Raw genomic sequence first — 20996 nt, forward strand, 5'->3', positions numbered from 1 at the left:
AGAATCACTATAAGCTATAAGACGTTTTATTTAAGTATTTAACTTGATTGCATATAATTAAAATTTGAATCCAAAACTTTTAATTAAGATAAATCAGTCTCATGCCAATTGATCTATATTTTTTGTGGTATATGTTGTAGGTACACATACTATAACATAACATAAAAAGAATGAACATGTAGCCATAATTAAATAAAAACTTCTGTTCTTTTCCTCTGCGCTGCTTTGCCTTTATAGCTCTATACAAGCTGAAAAGGACACCCTAAATTTAAGCTCAAAAGTAACGCCCTACGCGTTTTTGCCCTAATATGACACTTCGCTTTCCTATCTACAATCTCCACATTAGCTATATGTTTGCATCCTTAGCTTATCTAGACGAAATTTCAATTCATGATTTTTATCAACTTTCAAACATATATTGGACTTCCAATGCAAAATAAATTAGAAAAATAATTTCCCTCAAGATTCAAATTGATATTGTGAACTTATATACCAAGGTATTTATTTATTTATTTGTTTTTTTGCAAATAAACAAGTTGAAGGAAACATGTGAAGTGGCTATGCCGAAGTTGAACCAATATATATACTAGCTGCTCCCACTATACATATACCATCATGATATAAACAAAACCCCGCACACCTAGTGGTCATAATGATAGAGAAGAAGATGAAGCCAAAATGGAGGTTTCATTTTCTAAATAAATGAGTATGGCTTTGGTACTCAATTACTTGAAGAAAAGGGACAACCAAAGGGACCTAACCACATTGACTAACCCCTTTCATCTTCATTAACGGTACCCTCTCTTCCAATACTACACTCTTTTTATTTGTTTTTTTGGGATAAAAATGTTTCACTCATTTTCAATTGGCTTCATCTTAATTATTCACGTGACTTTCACGTGCTGCTCCATGTGACTCTTCTCTCCAAGTTGGACTAAATTGGGGCTCTAACATAGCATACTCAATTTTTTTTTTCCTTTCTCGAGAAGATATAATTGATACGAAATAGTCACGGTCAAAAATAGGATTTAAATTTGAACCACTTGATTAACAATCATATAATAATTTGGTTTTTTTGGTATACTCAAATTTGGTTATTATTATATGATATAATAATTTAGTGCAAAATGAAAAATATAATTGGTAGCAGTATGAAACTCCGACAATTAATTAATATTGATTACGTCTCTAATAAGCTAACTAAAAAGAAAAATTAACGTGTGCTAATCCAGTCGGTCGAGTATATATAAATATAAGTCACTTTGGGCTAAGTTTTCAAATTTAGCAATGATTAATATTTGATGACAGTGTTTTGAATCTTCATATATATATATATATATATATATATATATATATATTACGTGAACTTAGAGAAACCTATTGCATAATTTGAAAAGGGAGAAAAGTTGCATCTTCTTTTCAAACAAAACAGTTCTCCTGAGGTAGTTAGAGCACCGAATTATAACTTTTAACTTAACGACAAGGAAATATCCAGTGAGAGGAATGTTGTAAGTGAACTCAATTTTACCAATCTTTTATAATTGATTAAAATTAAGTATAACATAAATGCAAAATACTTTTACATAATTACGTGACATTTAAATAAAATATAATTTTGACTGTTTATATAAAATTCATTAATCAAAGTTTATTGTTTCTCCGTCTCACGATAAAATTTCTTTCATTAGGTACCATTGCTTTGACCGTATAATGGAGTTTTTTACTTAAAAAATACAAAAAAAAAAAAAATTATACAACAAACTAAAAATTATTTACCCAAATGATACAAAATACTATTAAAGGTGAGAAATCGGTGTTTTTCAAACCAAACCGATTACTTACCTTCTAATTGGAACCGATTTCTTAACTTTTTTTTAGTATACGTTTAGAAAGCAGTTCCCTAGAAATTGATTTTTTTAGTATGATTTCTTTTATTTTTTATATGCTTTTTGTTATTTGTTTTAATTTTTTTTATTAATTCATATATTTTTTTTAAAAATAAAATAAAATTTTATTTAGCATATGTTGTTGTTAGTTTTACATTAATTTTATTTTGTTTAAAATTATTTCTAAACCTTTCTATTTCTTTTTCAATTCCACACAACATGCCAAAAAGATTCATTTTAAATTAATTTATTTTAAAAAAACACCTATAACACATTTTTATCAAATAGTATTTAAAAAATAATTAATCCTTAAATGAAATATTTAAAATAGGTGGCATAATTTGAAAGTAAATGTACCTTAAAAAAAGAAAAAAAAATGAAACCAAGTTTATCTAAGTTAAAAAAGACTAAAAAAGAATAAAGAAAATTTAAATAAATAATCCAAGAACTAACATAATTAAAGTACATAAAAAAGTTAGAACAACTAGTTTTGCAGTGACTACACAGATTCATCATGCATTAGAGCAATTATCTCATCAACAATGCTTGATTTTTTTTTTTGGTTTGTGCAACTAGCATGACAAAAATTTCATTTGGAGAACGTCCAAAAGTTACATTAAACTAAATCAGACCTTTGCATTGGTACTAAATTCCAGATAGATAAAAAATATTTTTCCCACGTCATCATTGCGTTTGAGCTTCATACAGTGATATTCAACACAACCATCACCTACGTAAATTGGTTGACGGTAAAAAAGATCAAGTAAAATTTTGGAACCTTTGCCGGCATAAAAAATTGTTTTCCTTAAGGCATCAAGCGACATGTCCTCACTTATTGTGATGACCTTAGGACCATTAGGACATTCAAACACTATCCCTTCATAAGATAGAAACATGTCACCATCGCAATACACAAGAATAAATACACTCTTCATGTTTTAAGCAATATGGTAAATATCAAATAAAGGTGTTGAGTTTCATCTAACCCCTATTGCTATTTATATATTAGGTGATCAAATGTTATCTTGTGAATCATACCAATAGCTGAGATCACACCAACAATATAAACGGTTTAGATTGCGTCATAATTTATTATGGTGGTTTGCATAGTTTGAAAAAATTAGTGTTCAGTCAAATCTTGTAAAAGGAATTGTTCAGTCAATCATCTCGAAACAAACTGTGAGATCAAATTGTTTGAGAAAAAACAATGTGGGGTCAAATTGTCTCAAAAAAAGTAATGTTCAGTCAATTCGTTTGAAAAAAATACAATGCTCAGTCAATAAAATGTAGTGTTTAGTATTCAATCAATTAACAAGGACAAACTGACATTCATAGTACACAATAATTTAACAAGGGCAATTATTGTTGTTTGTGTCCACCAGTTCCACATTTGGAAGGTTGTCTATTTCTTGCCAGCTATCGACGTACTCGTTTATGTTCTTGTGGTTGAAATTGTTCATTAGGAACAATAGGTTGCTCTTCTTGGATGAAGTTAATAATATTTGGTCGATTGATTGAAGAACTACTAACAATAGTTTGTTGAAAGGATGTAAACATAGGTATGAGCATACTTTGCATGCATGCATAAGCAAATTCTGATGTTCGAAGATCTCTACCTATAAGATTGCTCATAAAGTCTTCTCTGCTAGCACTGAAGAGCTGCAGATTGTACCCATAATCTTGATAATGATGTTGTTGTGACGTGAATTCATATGATTGAGGAGATGATTGTAGTCCTTCATCACGCATGTTGGCAACAACTGGTGGGCTTTGTGGTGGAGGATATTGTTCAGTTTTCATCTCTAGAGTTGAGTGAGTGTGGCAACAACATTTGGGTGAGTTGCAAATCGTATTAGATAAACTTTTGAATTTGCTCAGTACCAATTCATGTAATGACTCATATGTTCAAGATGTCCTTAAATAGGTTGACTGATTAACACATATTTGAATCTTTCCTTCCAAATTACAATCTATTATTGATGCTCCTCTGTCCAATTTGTGTCATTGTGTCTTCTTATGTCAGTTTGATGGAGTTTTTCAAGATTATGTGGTGGATTTGGTATGTCTTAATAAAGTCCAAAAACGCGCATGACCCTGTCAGTTTGCTACCATACTACTACTGGGAAACAAATTAAAGCGACATAAGCATTCTATATTTTGAAATCCTTGTATGCATATTTTGACAGAAATGATTCAAACCCTCTGTAAGGCATCCAATGGAACTAAAAAAAATAATTTGTGTTAATAATTTATAAAACAATGTAATTGACATTTAAATAAATAAAACAAAAATAAATTATTAAACCTCCTCCTTACGCATGTTATCAAATTTTGATTTGTACCCTATAACATCACCATGTGGGACTTCAGAAAATCATAGCCTTTTGCCACTCTAGCTAGTGAAATGTAATATGTTAGTGTCAAATACTTTATAAAAAAATTGTCTTTGTTTGAGTGAGAAATTTTTATTTACCTAGTTGCAAGTGGATATAACAACAGTTGGTGCTTAACCTTGGGTTGAATGAATGACATGAGATACCATGCCCAAGACTACAACAACACTCTACATCCTTCCATTTTTTGGATGATGGATAAATTGTCCTACACACTTATCTGTACATATGCGCTAAACATGTTGAACCCCAACCGTACCATCCAACCCGTTCAAGACCTACTAACAAAGGTAGATACATTAGGTGAATTATGTTTCCTGACTTGGCTGGCATCAACACCCCATCAATCAGCTCTAAAATGTATGCCCTACAATGGAATGCTAATTGTTGTAGTATGGGTCCTGCTGGGAGAATCAACATGTATGTTTTCTTTTAACCATTTCGCCAAATGGAAGATGAAATATGTGTGATTCAGGTCTTCACCTTTCTCCATAACATTCACTAAAGCGTTATTGATTTTAATCTGTTCGAACTTTACATCATTTGAAAACCCAGCTTGAACTAAAAAATATTTAATTTTGGCATCTAGAGAAGACAGAGCTTGAGCATATGACTGGATTACATCATCTGTTACTTGCAGAAATCAAAATAATAACAACATGAATATTTGTAAATCATAGCATAATTAACATTAAAAAGTATAAAATGTATTACATACTTATCTAGATCTATGAAGATATTGTTTCCAAAGAAGAAGAGCATCTATAACTTCCATGGTTTAGGTTTTGCTACTAACATCAAGAAGAAATTAAAGATGGATATTTGAGAATGAGAGAAAGTGAGTTTGTGAGTGTATGTGATGGCACTGCATGTATTGTATTTATAGAAAAAATTCAACAGTAACACAATTTATTTGTTGTGATCTTGACTGTTGATTTTGTCGGTGGGATTGTTATATGAAAACTACGGGAATGAAATATTATTTTAACCAAAATAACTTATAAACATAACAATGTAGGTGTCAAAAGTTGTCCTCATGGATTGATTTTTCTTGTTATAAAAAATGTGCATGCGCATTTCTGTTAAACAATTTAATACATGAATACGCTAAGCAATGAAACCTAACCTAAACCTTAATTATGTACCATTTTTACTAAGTCTAACCCCTAACCATAACTGTAACCCTAACCTTTTTTTACGCCAATGCGTCAGAGAGACTTTTGATTTCTGTCAGTGCGACAAGGAATTCAATATTTTACGTTAGTGCATGAGAGATACTTTTGCTTTATGTCAAAGACTTCAATGCTTCAAACCCTAACTCTAGGTCATAAACCCTGACCCTTATACATAGAAGTCTTATTCACCTTCATTTAACACATCCACGCAATACTTTCTTTCTCTATTACTTTCTTCCAACCTTTCAAACACAATACACAATGTGTCTTCCTCATCTGTTAATTGGTTAGCGCACTATGATGATCAAATAATCAAAACAGATGAATGGGATATGTTTCAATGCCCCACCAGACGTTCTTTCAAACAAAGTGAGACCTCACACTTGAAGTCTTGCCTTGAAAAGAAAAATTCATCAAAGGATCCGACTTCAACCACTGGACCAAGTCTGTGACGTCAAAGGTATGATTATTGTTGCTTGCCAACATGAGGTTTTTACATGGATTGTATTGTATACAAACATCCAGCTACATATACTTTCCACACTGAACTCTCAACCAATATCTCATGAACACCAATATTATTCAAATTCCTTGTCATATGTTTCACATACATCCAATGCAACCCCATCGTATACTCACACCAATTTGTACCAAGAGGCATTCTATTTAACCTAACCACAAGAAAATTTATTTGAACAAAACACATTCTTTTATTCAACTTTTTTTTGCATCATTTTTCTCCAATTTTTTAGACTCATAAACATTTGGTGTTATTGAGGATCAACTTCACCCATACTGGAGTACCCCTATAGTAGAGCCTACCTCATTAATCCAACCAAATGAGCCTGAGTTTATATCAGATCCTGACTTTCCTAACGAAGAACTCGATCCTTTTAAAAAGGATGAAGATGAAGTTTTACACAATCAACCCCAGGAAGATCATGAGGAAGAAGTTGAACTTGCTTTTTCAATAACAATTGTACCACCATACTATATGCCACCACATACATAATGTTGACCTTGAATATAATTTTGAAGATTATGAATACGATCATACATTGGATCACAAAGAAGTCAAACATTTGATGGGGATTCTCTTTGAAGGGATGCATTTTCAAACAAAGTAAGATGTACAACATGCTTTGTAACAATAACATGTGAGCAAAAGATCTAACTACAAGACACAACTATCAAAACCAACAAAACTAATTGTCATTTCTGATGGTGATGGTTGTGCTTGGAGGTGTAGGGCATCATACATACTTGCAAGTAAGAAGTGAGAAATAAGAAAGCTTCGTGAACCCCATATATGTTCAAATCTAGCAATCTCACAAGATCATACAAAGTTGTCTTATCTGCTTATTAGTAAAAGCATCCACATGTTGATTGAAAATGTTCCATCAACTTCAGTGCCAACCTTGATAGCACACGTTAAAAGCACCAAAGGATACATTATTACGTATTGGAAAACATGGTCAGCAAAGCAAAAGGCCATTGAAAACATCTGCAACAACCGAAAAATATCATTCTATGATATATCAAGATTGTTGTAAGCTCTGTAGAAATTTCTTCCTGGTATGATCATGGAGAAGGAAACACTACCAATGTCACCACAATAAGGTCAAATAGTAGAGGATTTCTTGAAATTTCATAATCTTTTTTGAAGTTTTAGACTATGTATCGATGAATTTTAATATTACAAGCTCGTGGTTTAGATCGCTGGAACATTGTTGTATGATAAGTACAAAGGGACCTTGCTTGTGGTAGTTGCACAAGCTGACAATAATAAAATTCTTCCAATAGTCTTTGTCGTTGTCGAGAGTGAAACATCGAAAACATGGTTCTTTTTCCTCAAAAATTTTGAAAGGCCTATCACCCCACAAGATGGTCTATGTTTGATTTCAGACATGCATGATTCATTAAAAAGTGTTTACTTAAGACATGATAGCGGGTGGACAACACAAAATTATGTGCATGTGTTCTGCATTCGACATTTTGCACTAAATTACATGAGGAGGTTCAAGAACAATGACATCAGAAAACTAATTATCAATGTGGGTGAGTGTCAAACTTCTTTCTCTTCATATAGTAAATATCACTTAATTTTGTATTATGAATAATAATTTAAATTGTTTTTTATAACTACTTAGCATATGCAAGGACAAAGTCTCTATTCAATCACTATTATAATACTTTGAGGGAGGAGACACAAGTTGAACTAGCAATTAATTGGCTCAGTGAGATTCCACGTGAAAAGTGAACTCTTGCATGGGATGGTGGCCAATGATGGGGATACATGACCTCCAATCTCGTTGAGTCAATTAGTTTGATACTCAAGAAAACATGAAATATGTTAATATGTGTGCTGGTAAAATCAACCTATACAAGATGTAATGCATTGTTCAACCAAAGAGGGAAAGAAGTCGCATCAATGCAAGTTTATGGACAAATACTAAATAGTGCTATGGAAGACACACAAATTGTTCTTGAGTTCGATCGATGTGGTGCATGGATCTTAGTCTAAGAGACAATTTACCTGAGAGAAGTTCGACCAGTAGGAATTTTGATTGTCAGGCTGGATGAAAGGTGGTGTGATTGTAACAAATTCCAAAAACTACACATGCCTTGTTTTCATATTGTTGTTGCTTAAGCGTGCTCACCATGAGTATAGGAACTACATACATCCTGTGTATACGTTGGAAACTATCTCCAATGTGTACGTATAATTGTTTGGAGAATTGCATAGAGAAGCGTATTGATCACCATGTCGCGAGCCAAGAATTTGTTCCGAGCCAAAGATGAAAAAAAATTATAAAGGTTGCCCTATCTTCTCTCGTATGCACATCAACATGAATATCTAAGAATTGGATCAACCAAAATAATGTTTAATGTATCGCATCTCAGACCATCCAAAAAACAAATGCTCCCACCATGTAGGCTCAAGCCAATAACATTAAGTTTATGTCATATTGTTTGTATTTTAAATTTTTTTGTTGTATTGTTTCAAATTTAAATATTTTTTTATCATTTGTAATTTTATATCTATTTTGTAATTTAAATATTTTTGTTCAATTCAGCTTATTGGTTAAATATACTTTTTGTTTAATTTCAATTATGTTGTTGATTAATTATGTATTTTAATAATCAAATAAAATAAAAATACAAAGGATTTAAAAACATATGCAAAATAATATTTTTGTTTAACAAAAAAGATAAATATAGACAACTATTAAAACAAAAAAAAAACATAATACAAAACAATTATTTAAAACAACGTAATTTATAAATTGGTCCTTGGGAATCGATTTCTAAACTATGCCACAACAAAATATAAAATTGTGCAAGTAAGAAGTTGATTCTTCAGGAACCAATTTCTCATCTTTCACAGTGATTCGTATGACTTAATGTAAATAAAAAAAGTTGTATTATTTATGTAATTTTTTATTTTTTAAGGTAAAAATATCCCATAAAATGTAATTTTTTTCATTGATTAAAAGAAACAATTCATCCCTATATTTTGTTTAACCACTTTGGACGACTATATATGGTTCATATAATTACTCAAAATTTGGTTATTATAATTCACTCATTTAGATATTAATCCGTCAGAAACTTATGCTTTAATAATTGAAAACTATAAGGATGAATGCTTATTAAAAAAAGAAAAAAAAATAGAACCAATATCATAATGAATAATAGATAAGGCAGAGTAAAACCAAAATGAATAAAAAAATCATTATAATTAATATCTTAAAGTAGGGGCCAATATCTAAACAAGTGAAAAAATATAAAAATTGTTATAAGAAATTAATTATAAAAACCAAATTCAGATAGAATTAAACTGTGGGGAATCAATATTTTTAATCTTTAATTTATTTCTAGTTAAGTTATTTCAACGATCGGTTATAGATGAGATTCTTAACAACTAACAAGACACATCTCTTAAAAAAAAGACATATATATTCAATGTTATATATATATATATATATATATATATATATATATATATATATATATATATATATATATATATATATTTGTTTTTAACCTTTTAGATTCATCAAGAGAAAAAAATATAACTAATCCAAAAATTGATTGAAAAATAAATAAAATCTGATTTAGAATTATTTCTGTGAAAATACTTATATATTTTAACTTTAATTTCAATAAATTAATTATTTGTATGGAATTATTTAATTATTCTATTGTATAATACATATGAACTAATGCTCAGTTGCCCGCTAGTGTGATTCTTTTATTAGACTCACTAATGTGATCATGTGAACTCAATTCGTCTGTTCTGATATATATACTTGTCTACTCAAGACAATAGAGAAAGAGAACAAAGACTTGCACTATACACAAATTTACATCATTGAGATGTTGGGGTATACAATCTAGAAGCCACACGTACGACTGAATCAAGATAATGGAAAATTATTAATTAGTTTACTTAATTTGTACTTAAAAATATTTTAATTTCTTACAAAATTTCTTTGAAAAAAAATAAAAATACTCATCACCGAACATGCACGCACTACCCTTTAAATCTCTTTGAGAACCAAAGCTAGCTGAGAAATTTTTAAGAGGATTTTTCCAACTGAAACATATTGTGTTCTGATCTAAGACTTTTCTACGATTTAGAGTTATTTAACCAGCTAGGTATAAGAGTGCAATCTATCTTGCTCTTAAGTCTCGTGTGCTTTATATAGGCTCTCACTCAGGGTATGGTGTTATCATACTTTATTAACTTAATTATAGAATAAGATATATGACTGAGATATATACCGTTTCAGATATAACAGAATATGATAAAATATTTATAATATATAACTGACTGAGATAAGATAAGATCTACCTACAATGTTTGAAGATTTACATAAACTATATATGAAAGAAAAGCATCTTTAATTCCCTTGGTTTACGTAATTGTGTCTCTGTGTGTGTGTCACTTGTAGTACTGTATGGGACTGCCTGAAAACAGTAGGCATGCAGACACTGTTGTGTAGCAATAACTATATATTGAGACTATAAGCAACCATGCAATGGCCCATTCTAATGAACAGAAGTAAATGCAGGGTTGGCACGTTGAATATCATGTTGAAAATGTCTTCTACCATAATTATCACAGCAATTTGATAACACCCCACGTGACTTTATCACTATTTCCTCTTTCAAGTTTGAAGATCCCACGGTAACAGTCACCACCTAACCGGTCTAACTTTTTAAACCCAAGGGGGAAACTTCTAAAATTCCAAAAAAAGTAGTACTATTAGTTAACTTTATTAGGTTAGTGTGGTATCAACAAGATACAGCTAAGTTAGATAAATAGTAATTTAATTTTGATATAAGTAAAGATTTTTACACTATATCAATCAATTGAAAATTATTTTAAAATATAATTTTAAAATAATTATTATAAAAATCATCAATTTTATATATACATGATCATTTACACTATTAATATTTTTTATATATACTTTAAATGGAAGTAATCTTTGATTATATTTTAACAAATATCTGTGTTAAGTTAGAGTTGAATTTTGATACATTGCAGTAAAGTTTTTTATATTATTAAAACAGGCGACTTTGATTTTAGTCACAATATCAAGGTATTTTAAGTATCATTAGGTTGCAATTATCTGCAACTTTTTACGACATAAAAAAGTATTATAAATTGAAATCTTGCCGTTAACTAATGAAAATTTATTTGATATATAATTTTTAAAATAATTATTATAAAAGCGATAACTTTCATTTATATAATTATCTATAGTTAAACAGCAATTAAAAAGTATATTCTGATTAAATTATCCCTTTAATATATTAAAAAAAAGGTTGGGTGGAGTAGTGTATTACTATAGTTTTGTTTCCACTCCTCATCTCTACGTTACCCACTACCCAAGTTTGAGCATGATAGACTAACTAGGCAATCAAAGAGGCCAAGAAATTAAACAAAGAGAAGAAGCGTTTTTCTTCTTCACCATTCCCACCCCCTCTTTTCTTTTCTTCCTTCCTCTCATCTATTGCTGCCCTTTGTAATCATGATGACTCCAATGTCATCATTGCTCTCTCTCTCATGTGGCCACATACAAACACAAAATCACAGCTATATCGATCACTTTTCTAATTTCCCTTCTAGCTAGTTTCTTATATCAATTAGTTTTTCTCACTTATGTGCCTATATAAACCCCTTCAAGTCCAATATAATGGTTGCGCCTCACTTTCACCCAACTTGGTTTCTCATTTAATTATTTCAACCTTAATCTATCTCTCAAGCTAGCAAGCTTGTACCCATACTTCTTAATTTGAGAGACCCCAAAGAGAGAAATTAATTAAGGTATGTGCTCTTTCTCTTCAGAACAGTCCTCACCATATGATGATCTTCCTCTTGTTCACCCTCCATGGCCATCCAAGAGACAGCCCCAGCACCTTCGGTTCAGCCTCCATAAAAGGTATACTTGTTTTGTAAATCGATCGCATCTTTTCTGTTTTTTCTTTCTTGTCTCTTCCAGATTTGTGTGTGCATGTTTTCTTTTGGGGGAATGACCCTCTCTCACTTTAATATTTCACATGGCAGTTTTGTGTTAACTCTTTCTTTATAAATATTCACAATTTTTAATAAGATCTCACCTATATATTTATATCTATGAAAAAGAGAAAAAAAAATACAATATTGACATATCATTTTAAAGGATTACACATTCTTCTAAGTATTGTGATAGTTAAACATTGTTAATAATTTGGTATATGATGAGAAAAAAATATTATGCAATGATAATACAAAACAGTTTTTACATTATAACGTAATTTAATGATAATTTATTATGTATGATAAAATTTATTAATTTTTATGATAATTATCTTAAAAGTTATATCAACGTTAATTTATTTTGTGTGTGTTATGTATTGATCCTTGATTGATGGTATTGGTACAGAAGGAGAGCACAATTGCAAGAAGCAAGACGGAGGAAAAGGATGATCATATTGAAGACTGAAATAAAGATGAGAAACTTGAAGTTGTACATGGAGAACCAAAGCATCATAGAGGAGAATGAGAAGTTAAGGAAGCAAGCAGTGCTTCTTCACAAAGAGAATGAGGCCCTCTTATTTCAACTTCAAAAGAAGCTTTCCGAACAAAATAACAGCAAAACCAATCAAATAGCTGTTAGCTAGCTATAATACAGTTTATATGTTAAGGCCAAAAAGTAGGAAAAATGGAAGGGTCTGTCGGTGATTCTTCTTTATGTGGAGTTCTGATGAATCTTAAATATATGTCTTTCTTTTATATAATTTGTTTCTTAATTGGTCTGAGGTTAAATTAATTAATTTCTTGCAAGAGTTTAATTGTAAACCATTACAAGACAAGGAATGTAGTGTTGAGCAATGCTACTGTATTAGTTTTATTTTGTCAAATTCCTGTTGGATTTCCTGATTATATATATGCTCACAGTAAGAATATGATTTAAAAGAGAAAAATAGGTGTACATTACATTTTCATTCTAACACAGTTAATTATGTTTGATAGATTTGTTTACTTTTAAGATGGTATTATGTTTGATAGATTTGTTTACTTTTAAGATAGTATTTTAAAAGTTTTATTAACAACAAATTATGATTGAATGAGTATATAAAATTATTTTACACTTATCATATATGATCATTAAATTCTTTATAAAATGTAATAATTTGCACTGCTAACATGTCTCTATGCCTATAAAAAATTTCCTTCTTTTCTTATGTCTGTATAACAGGAAGTTGGAAAAGAGGAAGTCAAGATTTTCAGCAGCAACCACATGCTAAAATCTGCACAAATTCATTGACCATATTACACATTTCAACATCGTTTTAGAAATTTTAAAGCTAGGAGAATATTATATTAAAAAATTTAATTTAATATAACTCAAAAATTGTTATTTTATTTTTTTTCTTATCAATGATAAAATTATTTATCAAAAGTTTATAGTAAAATATTTTTAACATTTTTTCTTCTTAATATATAAGAAGATGGTAAAGTATTATTCTATCTATCTTTTAATTTAGTTAATCCAAATAAGTTTGAGTAATTAATATTGGAAAACTAGTTTAGCAATACAATTATAGTTAGAAATATTGTCAATAATATATGCTTGTGTGTATTTGAAAATGAATGCAATCTTTTAATAATTTCAGTGGAGTATGAATTTTTTTTTTTTGTTAACACTTCTTACGGTGTCTTTATTTAAAAAAAAAATACTAAATCAATATTTTCAATATAATAATACTCACTTTAATGTTAATAAAAAATATATATTTTCAATTCATTATCGTACAAAGTTTTTAATTTTTAAGATTCAAATAAAAAATTAAATGTGATTTTATATTTTAAAATTGTTCAAAATCCAGTTTTAACTAGAAGAAATAAATTTATATAATATGTATACAAGATAATCAATACAAAAAGATTCTTCAATTAAAATGTGAGATTTTATCACTAGCATCTGGATCAAAATATCATTTTTTTACAACAAAATATCAGTTTTTGAACAAAATATCATTTTTAAGGAGGAAGTAAATGTAAAATAGATGCAAAACTATTTTTCTTTATTTGTTAAAAAATAAACAACAATAGTATAAAAAAAATAAAAATAAACAACTAAAATCAAGAAGAATTTAATTCTTTTAGGCTTAAGCAAAAAGAAAATAATAAATTTATGAAAAAAAAATATTTGTTATCGAACCAATTCGTCTGTCTTGAAAAAACAATAAACAATTTTTTTATGTATCGAATTATGGGTCTTAATTTAAAAAATGTAAAATTTATCACAAATATACTAAAAAAAAAGTTCATGTTAATAAGAATTTTTTTATAAATATATTACAAGAACAAGAGATAAAAAAATAACAGAAAAAAGAAAAAAATAATTATAATTTAATTGTTCGTGAAAACATTTTATCCACTAGATGTCATAGAGAATTGAGAATTTCAATTTGTTTAAATCCAAATAATATAAATAGTATGCATAGAAATACAATATTTTATAATTAAAATAAAGTCTAAAATTGTTTTCCACTTATACTTAAATGATTTACAACAATATTTATACAAATATTGAAATTACTTAATCTTATTTACAAAAACAATAACAAATAACATGCCATGTCATAATTATTAATAATTTCTAAAATGTATGTATTTTTTGAAGTTTTAAATAATTCAAGACCTAAATCAACTGTTTTATTGGCCTTATAATTAGCATGGCCTTAAAACTGGCTTAGATAAAAAAACAAAAAAAAAAAACATGTTTATTAAAGTTAGAATAACTGAATAAGAAACAGAAAGAAAAAGGAAAGTTATCCAAAAAAAAAGAAAAGAAAAAGAAAAACATTATCCATCATGTTTGTAATAAGCTAGGGACTAGTTAGTTAACATAGTTACACAAATACAAATAAGTGTACGGATAATCACAAGTTTGGACTTTTGATTAAGTTCCAATGACAACTGCATGAGTAGGTTTAGTAATTGACTAATGGTCAAAACCTGTGATATATTAGTGAGAGATGTCAACACACTCTGTTTTTTTTTTTCCAACGTATTTTAGATCGATAGGAGAATTTCTTGAATCCTATTAAACAAATTAAGTTTACTATATATTATTTAATAAAAACATATGAAATTGATCTAATAATAAAATGTGTTACTAACGTTTTTTCATTGACAAATAAACATTTCCGAACTAAAAAGCGGCGATGCCAATTTATATATAACACATGGCAATAAATAATATTTTTATTTTTATTTTTTTTGTCATTTAAAATCTTTTTGGTACTCGACATTTGTAGATACGTGAGACAACTGTAGTGCAAAAGTTAGATTAATAACTAATTATATGTATAATCGATTATAATTAAAATTAACTTTTCTTTCAGTAAGTTTGCTGAAAATAGTTTTTCATGATAAAATTTTATTCAAAAAATAGCTGAAATCTCAAATATAATTTGTCCCATACATGTTTTACCACTAATTATTAGATCGAATGATAATTACATTTTTTTACAGAAGATAATTACATATTTATTATTTCAAGTATCTTTATACTTTCTTATTATATCAAATCATACTAAAACTGTAATCTGATTTCATATTTTTTTTATTAATAGTGATAGTTGTAAAAGATATACTCCTGTTATTATTAATATTTTTTTTTATTAGTAATTAGCAATATATTTTTTTATTTCATTGTTAACATTTTTATTATTGTTATGTCAAATGATATTCTCATGTAATCCTGTTTGTGTCCAGATTTTGCCCTGTGTTGAAATCTGGCCATATGTTTCTTAAATAATATTCAATTTTGTCTTTCAAAAAAAGTATTAATGTCTTAATTTCAGGAATAAAAGTATATTAACTATAAAATAAATTTTACTTTCGTAAAATTTGAATTAGATATTCTTTTTTTTAAGATCAGACATTCTTTTTTTTAGACGTTAAGAAATCATGTAACTATAAAAAGGAAAAAGAAATAATGTAACAATCTCATATTCAATAAATTATAAATTAATATATAAAAATTTGAAAAATATATAAAATTTAGAGACTGTTACATAAACGATTTTAAAATTAAAATTTAATATTATTCACTTACTCCAAATTGATTGTAAAAAGAATAACTAAAGTAAAGTCTGAACAAAAAATAACTAAAATAAAGTGACACCAAGGTAAAAAAACTCCACTTGCTCACCTACCTTCTGTCTTCAATTTTTTTCTTTTTTTTGTTACAACCCGTCTTCAATATTCATCAGCAGATTTTGACTTCTGCACTTGAATTAGTGTGTGTTATTTGTGTCTAATTTATATTTGACAATTTTTAAACAATTAAAATTCATAAGCAGCTATAAGTTGAAACTATTTTGAAACAAGTAATTGCCACCATATAATTGAGACATGAAGAGAATTCAAATCCTGCTTTACTTTTACTTGAACTGGCTATGGCCCATGATCTGGTATTTGAACTTTAACAAGCCTTAAAATGAAAACAAAAGCCAACAACAGAAAGTGTAACTTGAAATAAGACTTGAAGAAGATAAAATCTAGATTAATATCTACCAACTGTGATAAAGTCATCATCATCAAGAACTTGCACATCTTTGTCTCCAACAAAATGCTCTCTACCAATTTCCTTCACCAACATGACAAACTCTATCCTTTTCTCCACAAGCAAGGGCAAAAGGGGTAGCCTGAAAACCGGTTTGATGACACCAAGTTGAGCAAGAGCAGTGTTCAAAGCAATAGGAACAGGTTCCTGAGAGAGCCAATCAAACAGAGGAATCACCTTTGAATTCAGTGTAGCATTCTTGCCCTCAAACATGAGTTCTCTCATTAAACCGGGAATCAAGTTGCTGGCAACGGATTGAACTCCAACAGCACCAAAATCCCATCTAGCATCATGGCTTGTTTTGTCAATTCCTGTCCACACAACAATTCCTTGATCTGTGTAGTGTTTGATCCTCTCATTTCCCACACACTCCTTTAAACCAACCAAGTTAGGATTTTGAGCCAAATTTTGAACCACACTAGGAGGAATATCTTGATTAGTCCTTGTTGGTATGTTGTATATGATGATTGGACCAATGGAAAGAACACTATTGTAGTGAGCAACCAAACCATCCAATGAGGTTTTTCCATAGTAAGGGTTTATGTGAAGTGCAGCATTCATTCCAACAGCAAAACCTCTCTCAGTGGCCTTGATTGCTTCTGATGTGCAATTGCTTCCAGCATTACCGACAACCTTAACTTTGTTGCCAAAACTGTTAACTGTGTGTGCAATGAGCATTATTTGTTCATCCCAGGTCATTAGTTGGCCTTCACCAGTTGTGCCAGCAACAAGAATGCCTTCAACGCCATTCGCGATCTGCATATTCACCAAGTTATCATATGCTTCAAGATCAAATTTGCCGTTGGGTAGGTATGGAGTTTTAACCGCGGTTATCAGTCGCAGACTCCTTATGTCCCCAATTGATGTCCTGCAATTACAGTACATGAAAAAATTATTTCCATGAACAAGTTTCCACAAAACTTAGTTTGTATATGAATATAATTGTAAAAATTGGTTAACAAGTTTAGATTTGTCAACCAAAACCAGCCAAATCATGAAGCTAAAAATGTATGATGTATATACTTCTAGATTTTTAAGCACATCCATTGCAAATCAAAATATGACTAAAATATGTTTTTAGTCCTTATACTTTGGATAAAAATTGGTTTTAGTCCTTGTACTTCAATTTTCTTCAATTTGGTTCCTGAAGTGTACAAAAAACAATGGTTTTTGTCTCTACTTATAAATAGTTTTCACCCTGAAGAAGGACGAAAACTACGATTTTTGTAAAGTTCAGAAATTAAATTGATCAAAGTTTCGAGATCAAAACCAAATTTCACAAAAAAAGTATCGGAACTAAAAATATATTTTACTCTTAAAATATATATGCATATCCAGCTGCGGATATGTATTATATAACTTGTTATAAAACTGCATTGCAGATCAAAGATACAGATCTAGATGAAATATAAGCCTTGGTTATCTAAACTAAATCTCAAAGTGAACATACAGGAATTACTAATGCGAATTAAGTTCAAAGTGAAGACAACAGAGATATTGTGTAAAGCTTTAGATGCTTGTGTCACAAGGTAGATTAGAAAACTAGTTCCTAAGACTCTTCAAGAAATTCTATCCAGAGAAGAAGAGATTACAAATATTCCAACTTAGTAGACACAAACACATAATACACAAAATAACTTATTGGAATGATAACAAATGGAATGTATACAATTTAACAGGATGAAGAATTCACATGGAACAGAACATTAATTCATTATTCAAATCCACCTATTTTTTACCGCGGAGCTGCTCATTGGGAGGCAAAAATCATTTCTTACAGCTGCTTGTGGAGCCTTCCAGCATGTGTTCCTGGGATCCATACAAAGAAAAATTAAAGTGATTACACTAACCAAAGTTTGGATTAACGGCCACAAAATTTGGTATTTTTTTCTTTCAGCTGCAGTTGCACAGTTGGCTTGCACCAAAACCACTGATCACAGTACATGTCTAAGATTCATTTTTCAAAACCTCTCATGAAACTGACCAATATAAATGATTATTTCTCCAAAATATACTGAACACAATATGCACTACTTAATAACTTCTAATTAAAGATAAGTCCCACCAGTTTATGGCAATATTATGCCTTCTAAATTTTAATTTCATCAAAACCCTGCAAAGTATATCATTGTATAAAAACTGCTGAAACACAGTGAATAAAGTCAATAAACAATCTCACCAACTATCAGCATACTTGTATTACATATAGTGACCTCTTTTTTTTTCCCATGAGACACAAATGAATCACTAATCACTCGAGATGCTAAAATTCATCTAAGGGAATGATCTCCTAAGAGATGTTATTCCATATACACTAATCAGGATGCAACTCATGACTACATGCTTAAGAAATAAAATTATCTATTAATCATGTCATAATATATTGGTAAAATAACATATGTACTTTATAATAGAGTTTATTTAAATTAAAATAACAACAATAATGAACATAATAGAGTTTATTTACCTCTTGTTGCAAGTGGTGGCAATGGAGTGGGAAAAGGCTAAACCGGGTCCTCTGAACAATAAACTGCTACTACAATTGTTGTTCAACATGGTCAAGAAAAATCCGAACGGTTTTGGCTTGGAATTAGTTGGGAAAAAACAGAGGAGCAAGGTACGGAGAGAAAAAGAACCAACAGGGAGATCGCGAGCGTTGACCAAAGGAATCAGTGTAATAAATATTTGTTTTTTGTTTTGGCAACTTAATATTTAAAGGAATCGGTGTAATAAATATTTACGCTATCCCATTGATGGTTCCAGACAGCAAAATAAATCAAGAAAGATGCCAGAAATTTTGTAAAATTGGAATGAATTTAAAGTATATAAAATTTGTTTATAGAGCTTTTTTTATGTACCGTAATTAAAGAGTTTTAATATCTTCATGCACGATTATTTTTTTGGTCAAACAGCTTTCGGTGTTTGGATGGGAAATTTAAAGAATTTTAAATTTTAAAAATTTTAAATGTTTCAATTTAAAATCTTTTATTTTCAAAATTTTATGTTTGGATAAAAAAATTAAATTCCTTCATTTTTTAAATTTTGTGTTTAGATAAAAAAATTAATTTTTTTTATTTTCAAAATTTCTTATTGATAAAATAATTAAATGTATTCTTTTTTAAAATTTTATATTTGAATAAAACAATTTTTTAATAAAGAGAGGATTGAGGCTGTAATAAAAAAGAAGTAAAATTAGTTATAAAAACAGGATTGAAACAATTTCTCAAGCGAAAGAGCATGAAGCAGTCTCTCTCTCTCTCCATTATTTTCCCCTTCATCCAACCCAAGAAGATCCCATCAACCACCCTTCAACCAAGCAAGCTCAAAGCCCCAACCCAAGCTTCATCCCTCACACACCTTTCTCTCTCCACCACCACTCCTCCTCCTTCCAAAACCTCCTTCAAATCCACCAATCCCCTCCACGCCCCTCTCTCCCTTGCTCCCCATTGCCCCCATGATCCTTCCAATGTCGTCGCCCTCCATCACGCTATCTCGTTTGGTTCTGCAACGACTTCTGTCTCCTCAACAATGAGTGTCTCACTGCCGCTAACAACGACTCCCTCTCTGTCCTCCCCGTCTATTGCTTCGACCCCTCCGACTACGGCAAGTCGGCATCCGGCTTCGACAAGACCGGCCCCTATCGCGCTGTCTTCCTCATCGACTTCGTCTCCAACTTTTTTAATGTTATTTTATTTTTTTAAAAAAAGAAGGTAATGTTATTAGAGATTATAGAAAATCAATAAAGCAGTTAGAAAAATAGAGTTAATTGTCAGTAAAAAAATAGAGTTAATTAGGACGTTAGTTAGATATAATATGCTCTATAAATAAGAGCCTCCACTTTGTAATATTTCATATCCTTTCAATCAATTCAATATGTGACCACATGAGTATGAATATGTTCTTTATCTCTCTTATGCATTTGATCTTCATCCCTTTGATCCATGGATTCATAAAAAATGTAAATTAATATCAAGAACTTGAACATCTTTTTCTCCAACAAAATGTTCCCTACCAATTTGCTCCATCCTTTTCTCCACAGGCAGAGGCACATGTGGAAGCCTGAAAATTGGCTTGATAACCCCAAGTTGAGCAAGAGCAGTGTTCAAAGGAATTGGGTTTGGCTCAAGGCAAAGCCAATAAAACTGTGGCATGAGCTTTGAATTCATTGTATCATTCTTGCCCTCAAACATGAGTTCTCTAATTAAACCAGAAATGATCTAGTTGCTGATGACAACATATTGAACTCCAACAGCACCAAAATCCCATCTAGCATCATGGCACTCTTCATCATTTGCAGACCACACACCAATTCCTTCGCTTGCATATTGATTTGATCATGCAAAGAAACATCAAAAATTAAAATTATAAAACTAATTAACCACCAAAATTTGCTATCCTTCTACTGCG

The 20996-nt window shown here is 29.9% G+C and overlaps 2 protein-coding genes and 1 pseudogene across 2 annotated transcripts; 2 read left to right on the forward strand and 1 right to left on the reverse strand.

Annotated features, from left to right (window-relative positions):
• The first annotated feature begins 11401 nt into the window (after positions 1-11401).
• LOC114405847 (protein LITTLE ZIPPER 2-like) lies at positions 11402-12892 on the forward strand. The gene is made up of 2 exons (XM_028368359.1): positions 11402-11909; positions 12393-12892. The coding sequence occupies exons 1-2, from the start codon at positions 11797-11799 to the stop codon at positions 12628-12630; spliced, it is 351 nt and encodes a 116-aa protein (XP_028224160.1). The 5' UTR covers positions 11402-11796; the 3' UTR covers positions 12631-12892.
• A 3450-nt stretch (positions 12893-16342) lies between these two features.
• Positions 16343-19372, reverse strand: LOC114405848 (4-hydroxy-tetrahydrodipicolinate synthase, chloroplastic-like). The gene is made up of 3 exons (XM_028368360.1): positions 19057-19372; positions 18318-18398; positions 16343-17457 (listed from the first exon to the last, which is right to left on the reverse strand). Exons 1-3 carry the CDS (start codon positions 19143-19145, stop codon positions 16530-16532), a joined length of 1098 nt encoding a protein of 365 aa, XP_028224161.1. The 5' UTR covers positions 19146-19372; the 3' UTR covers positions 16343-16529.
• A 437-nt stretch (positions 19373-19809) lies between these two features.
• Positions 19810-20494, forward strand: LOC114405369 (annotated as a pseudogene).
• The last annotated feature ends 502 nt before the right edge of the window (positions 20495-20996 follow it).

Source organism: Glycine soja, chromosome 3, assembly GCF_004193775.1.
Source record: "Glycine soja cultivar W05 chromosome 3, ASM419377v2, whole genome shotgun sequence".
In the NCBI taxonomy this organism is placed as follows: Eukaryota; Viridiplantae; Streptophyta; class Magnoliopsida; order Fabales; family Fabaceae; genus Glycine; species Glycine soja.

What these genes read in the sequence shown, in the direction of transcription:
- LOC114405848 (XM_028368360.1), bottom strand. Translation starts at nt 19,145, where the DNA reads ATGTTGAACAACAATTGTAGTAGCAGTTTATTGTTCAGAGGACCCGGT. An exon ending in GCCACCACTTGCAACAAGAG is followed by an intron (nt 18,399 to 19,056) that starts GTAAATAAACTC and finishes TATGGATCCCAG; the next exon opens with GAACACATGCTGGAAGGCTC. An exon ending in AGCTCCGCGGTAAAAAATAG is followed by an intron (nt 17,458 to 18,317) that starts GTGGATTTGAAT and finishes CTGTAATTGCAG; the next exon opens with GACATCAATTGGGGACATAA.
- LOC114405847 (XM_028368359.1), top strand. Translation starts at nt 11,797, where the DNA reads ATGTGCTCTTTCTCTTCAGAACAGTCCTCACCATATGATGATCTTCCT. An exon ending in CGGTTCAGCCTCCATAAAAG is followed by an intron (nt 11,910 to 12,392) that starts GTATACTTGTTT and finishes GTATTGGTACAG; the next exon opens with AAGGAGAGCACAATTGCAAG.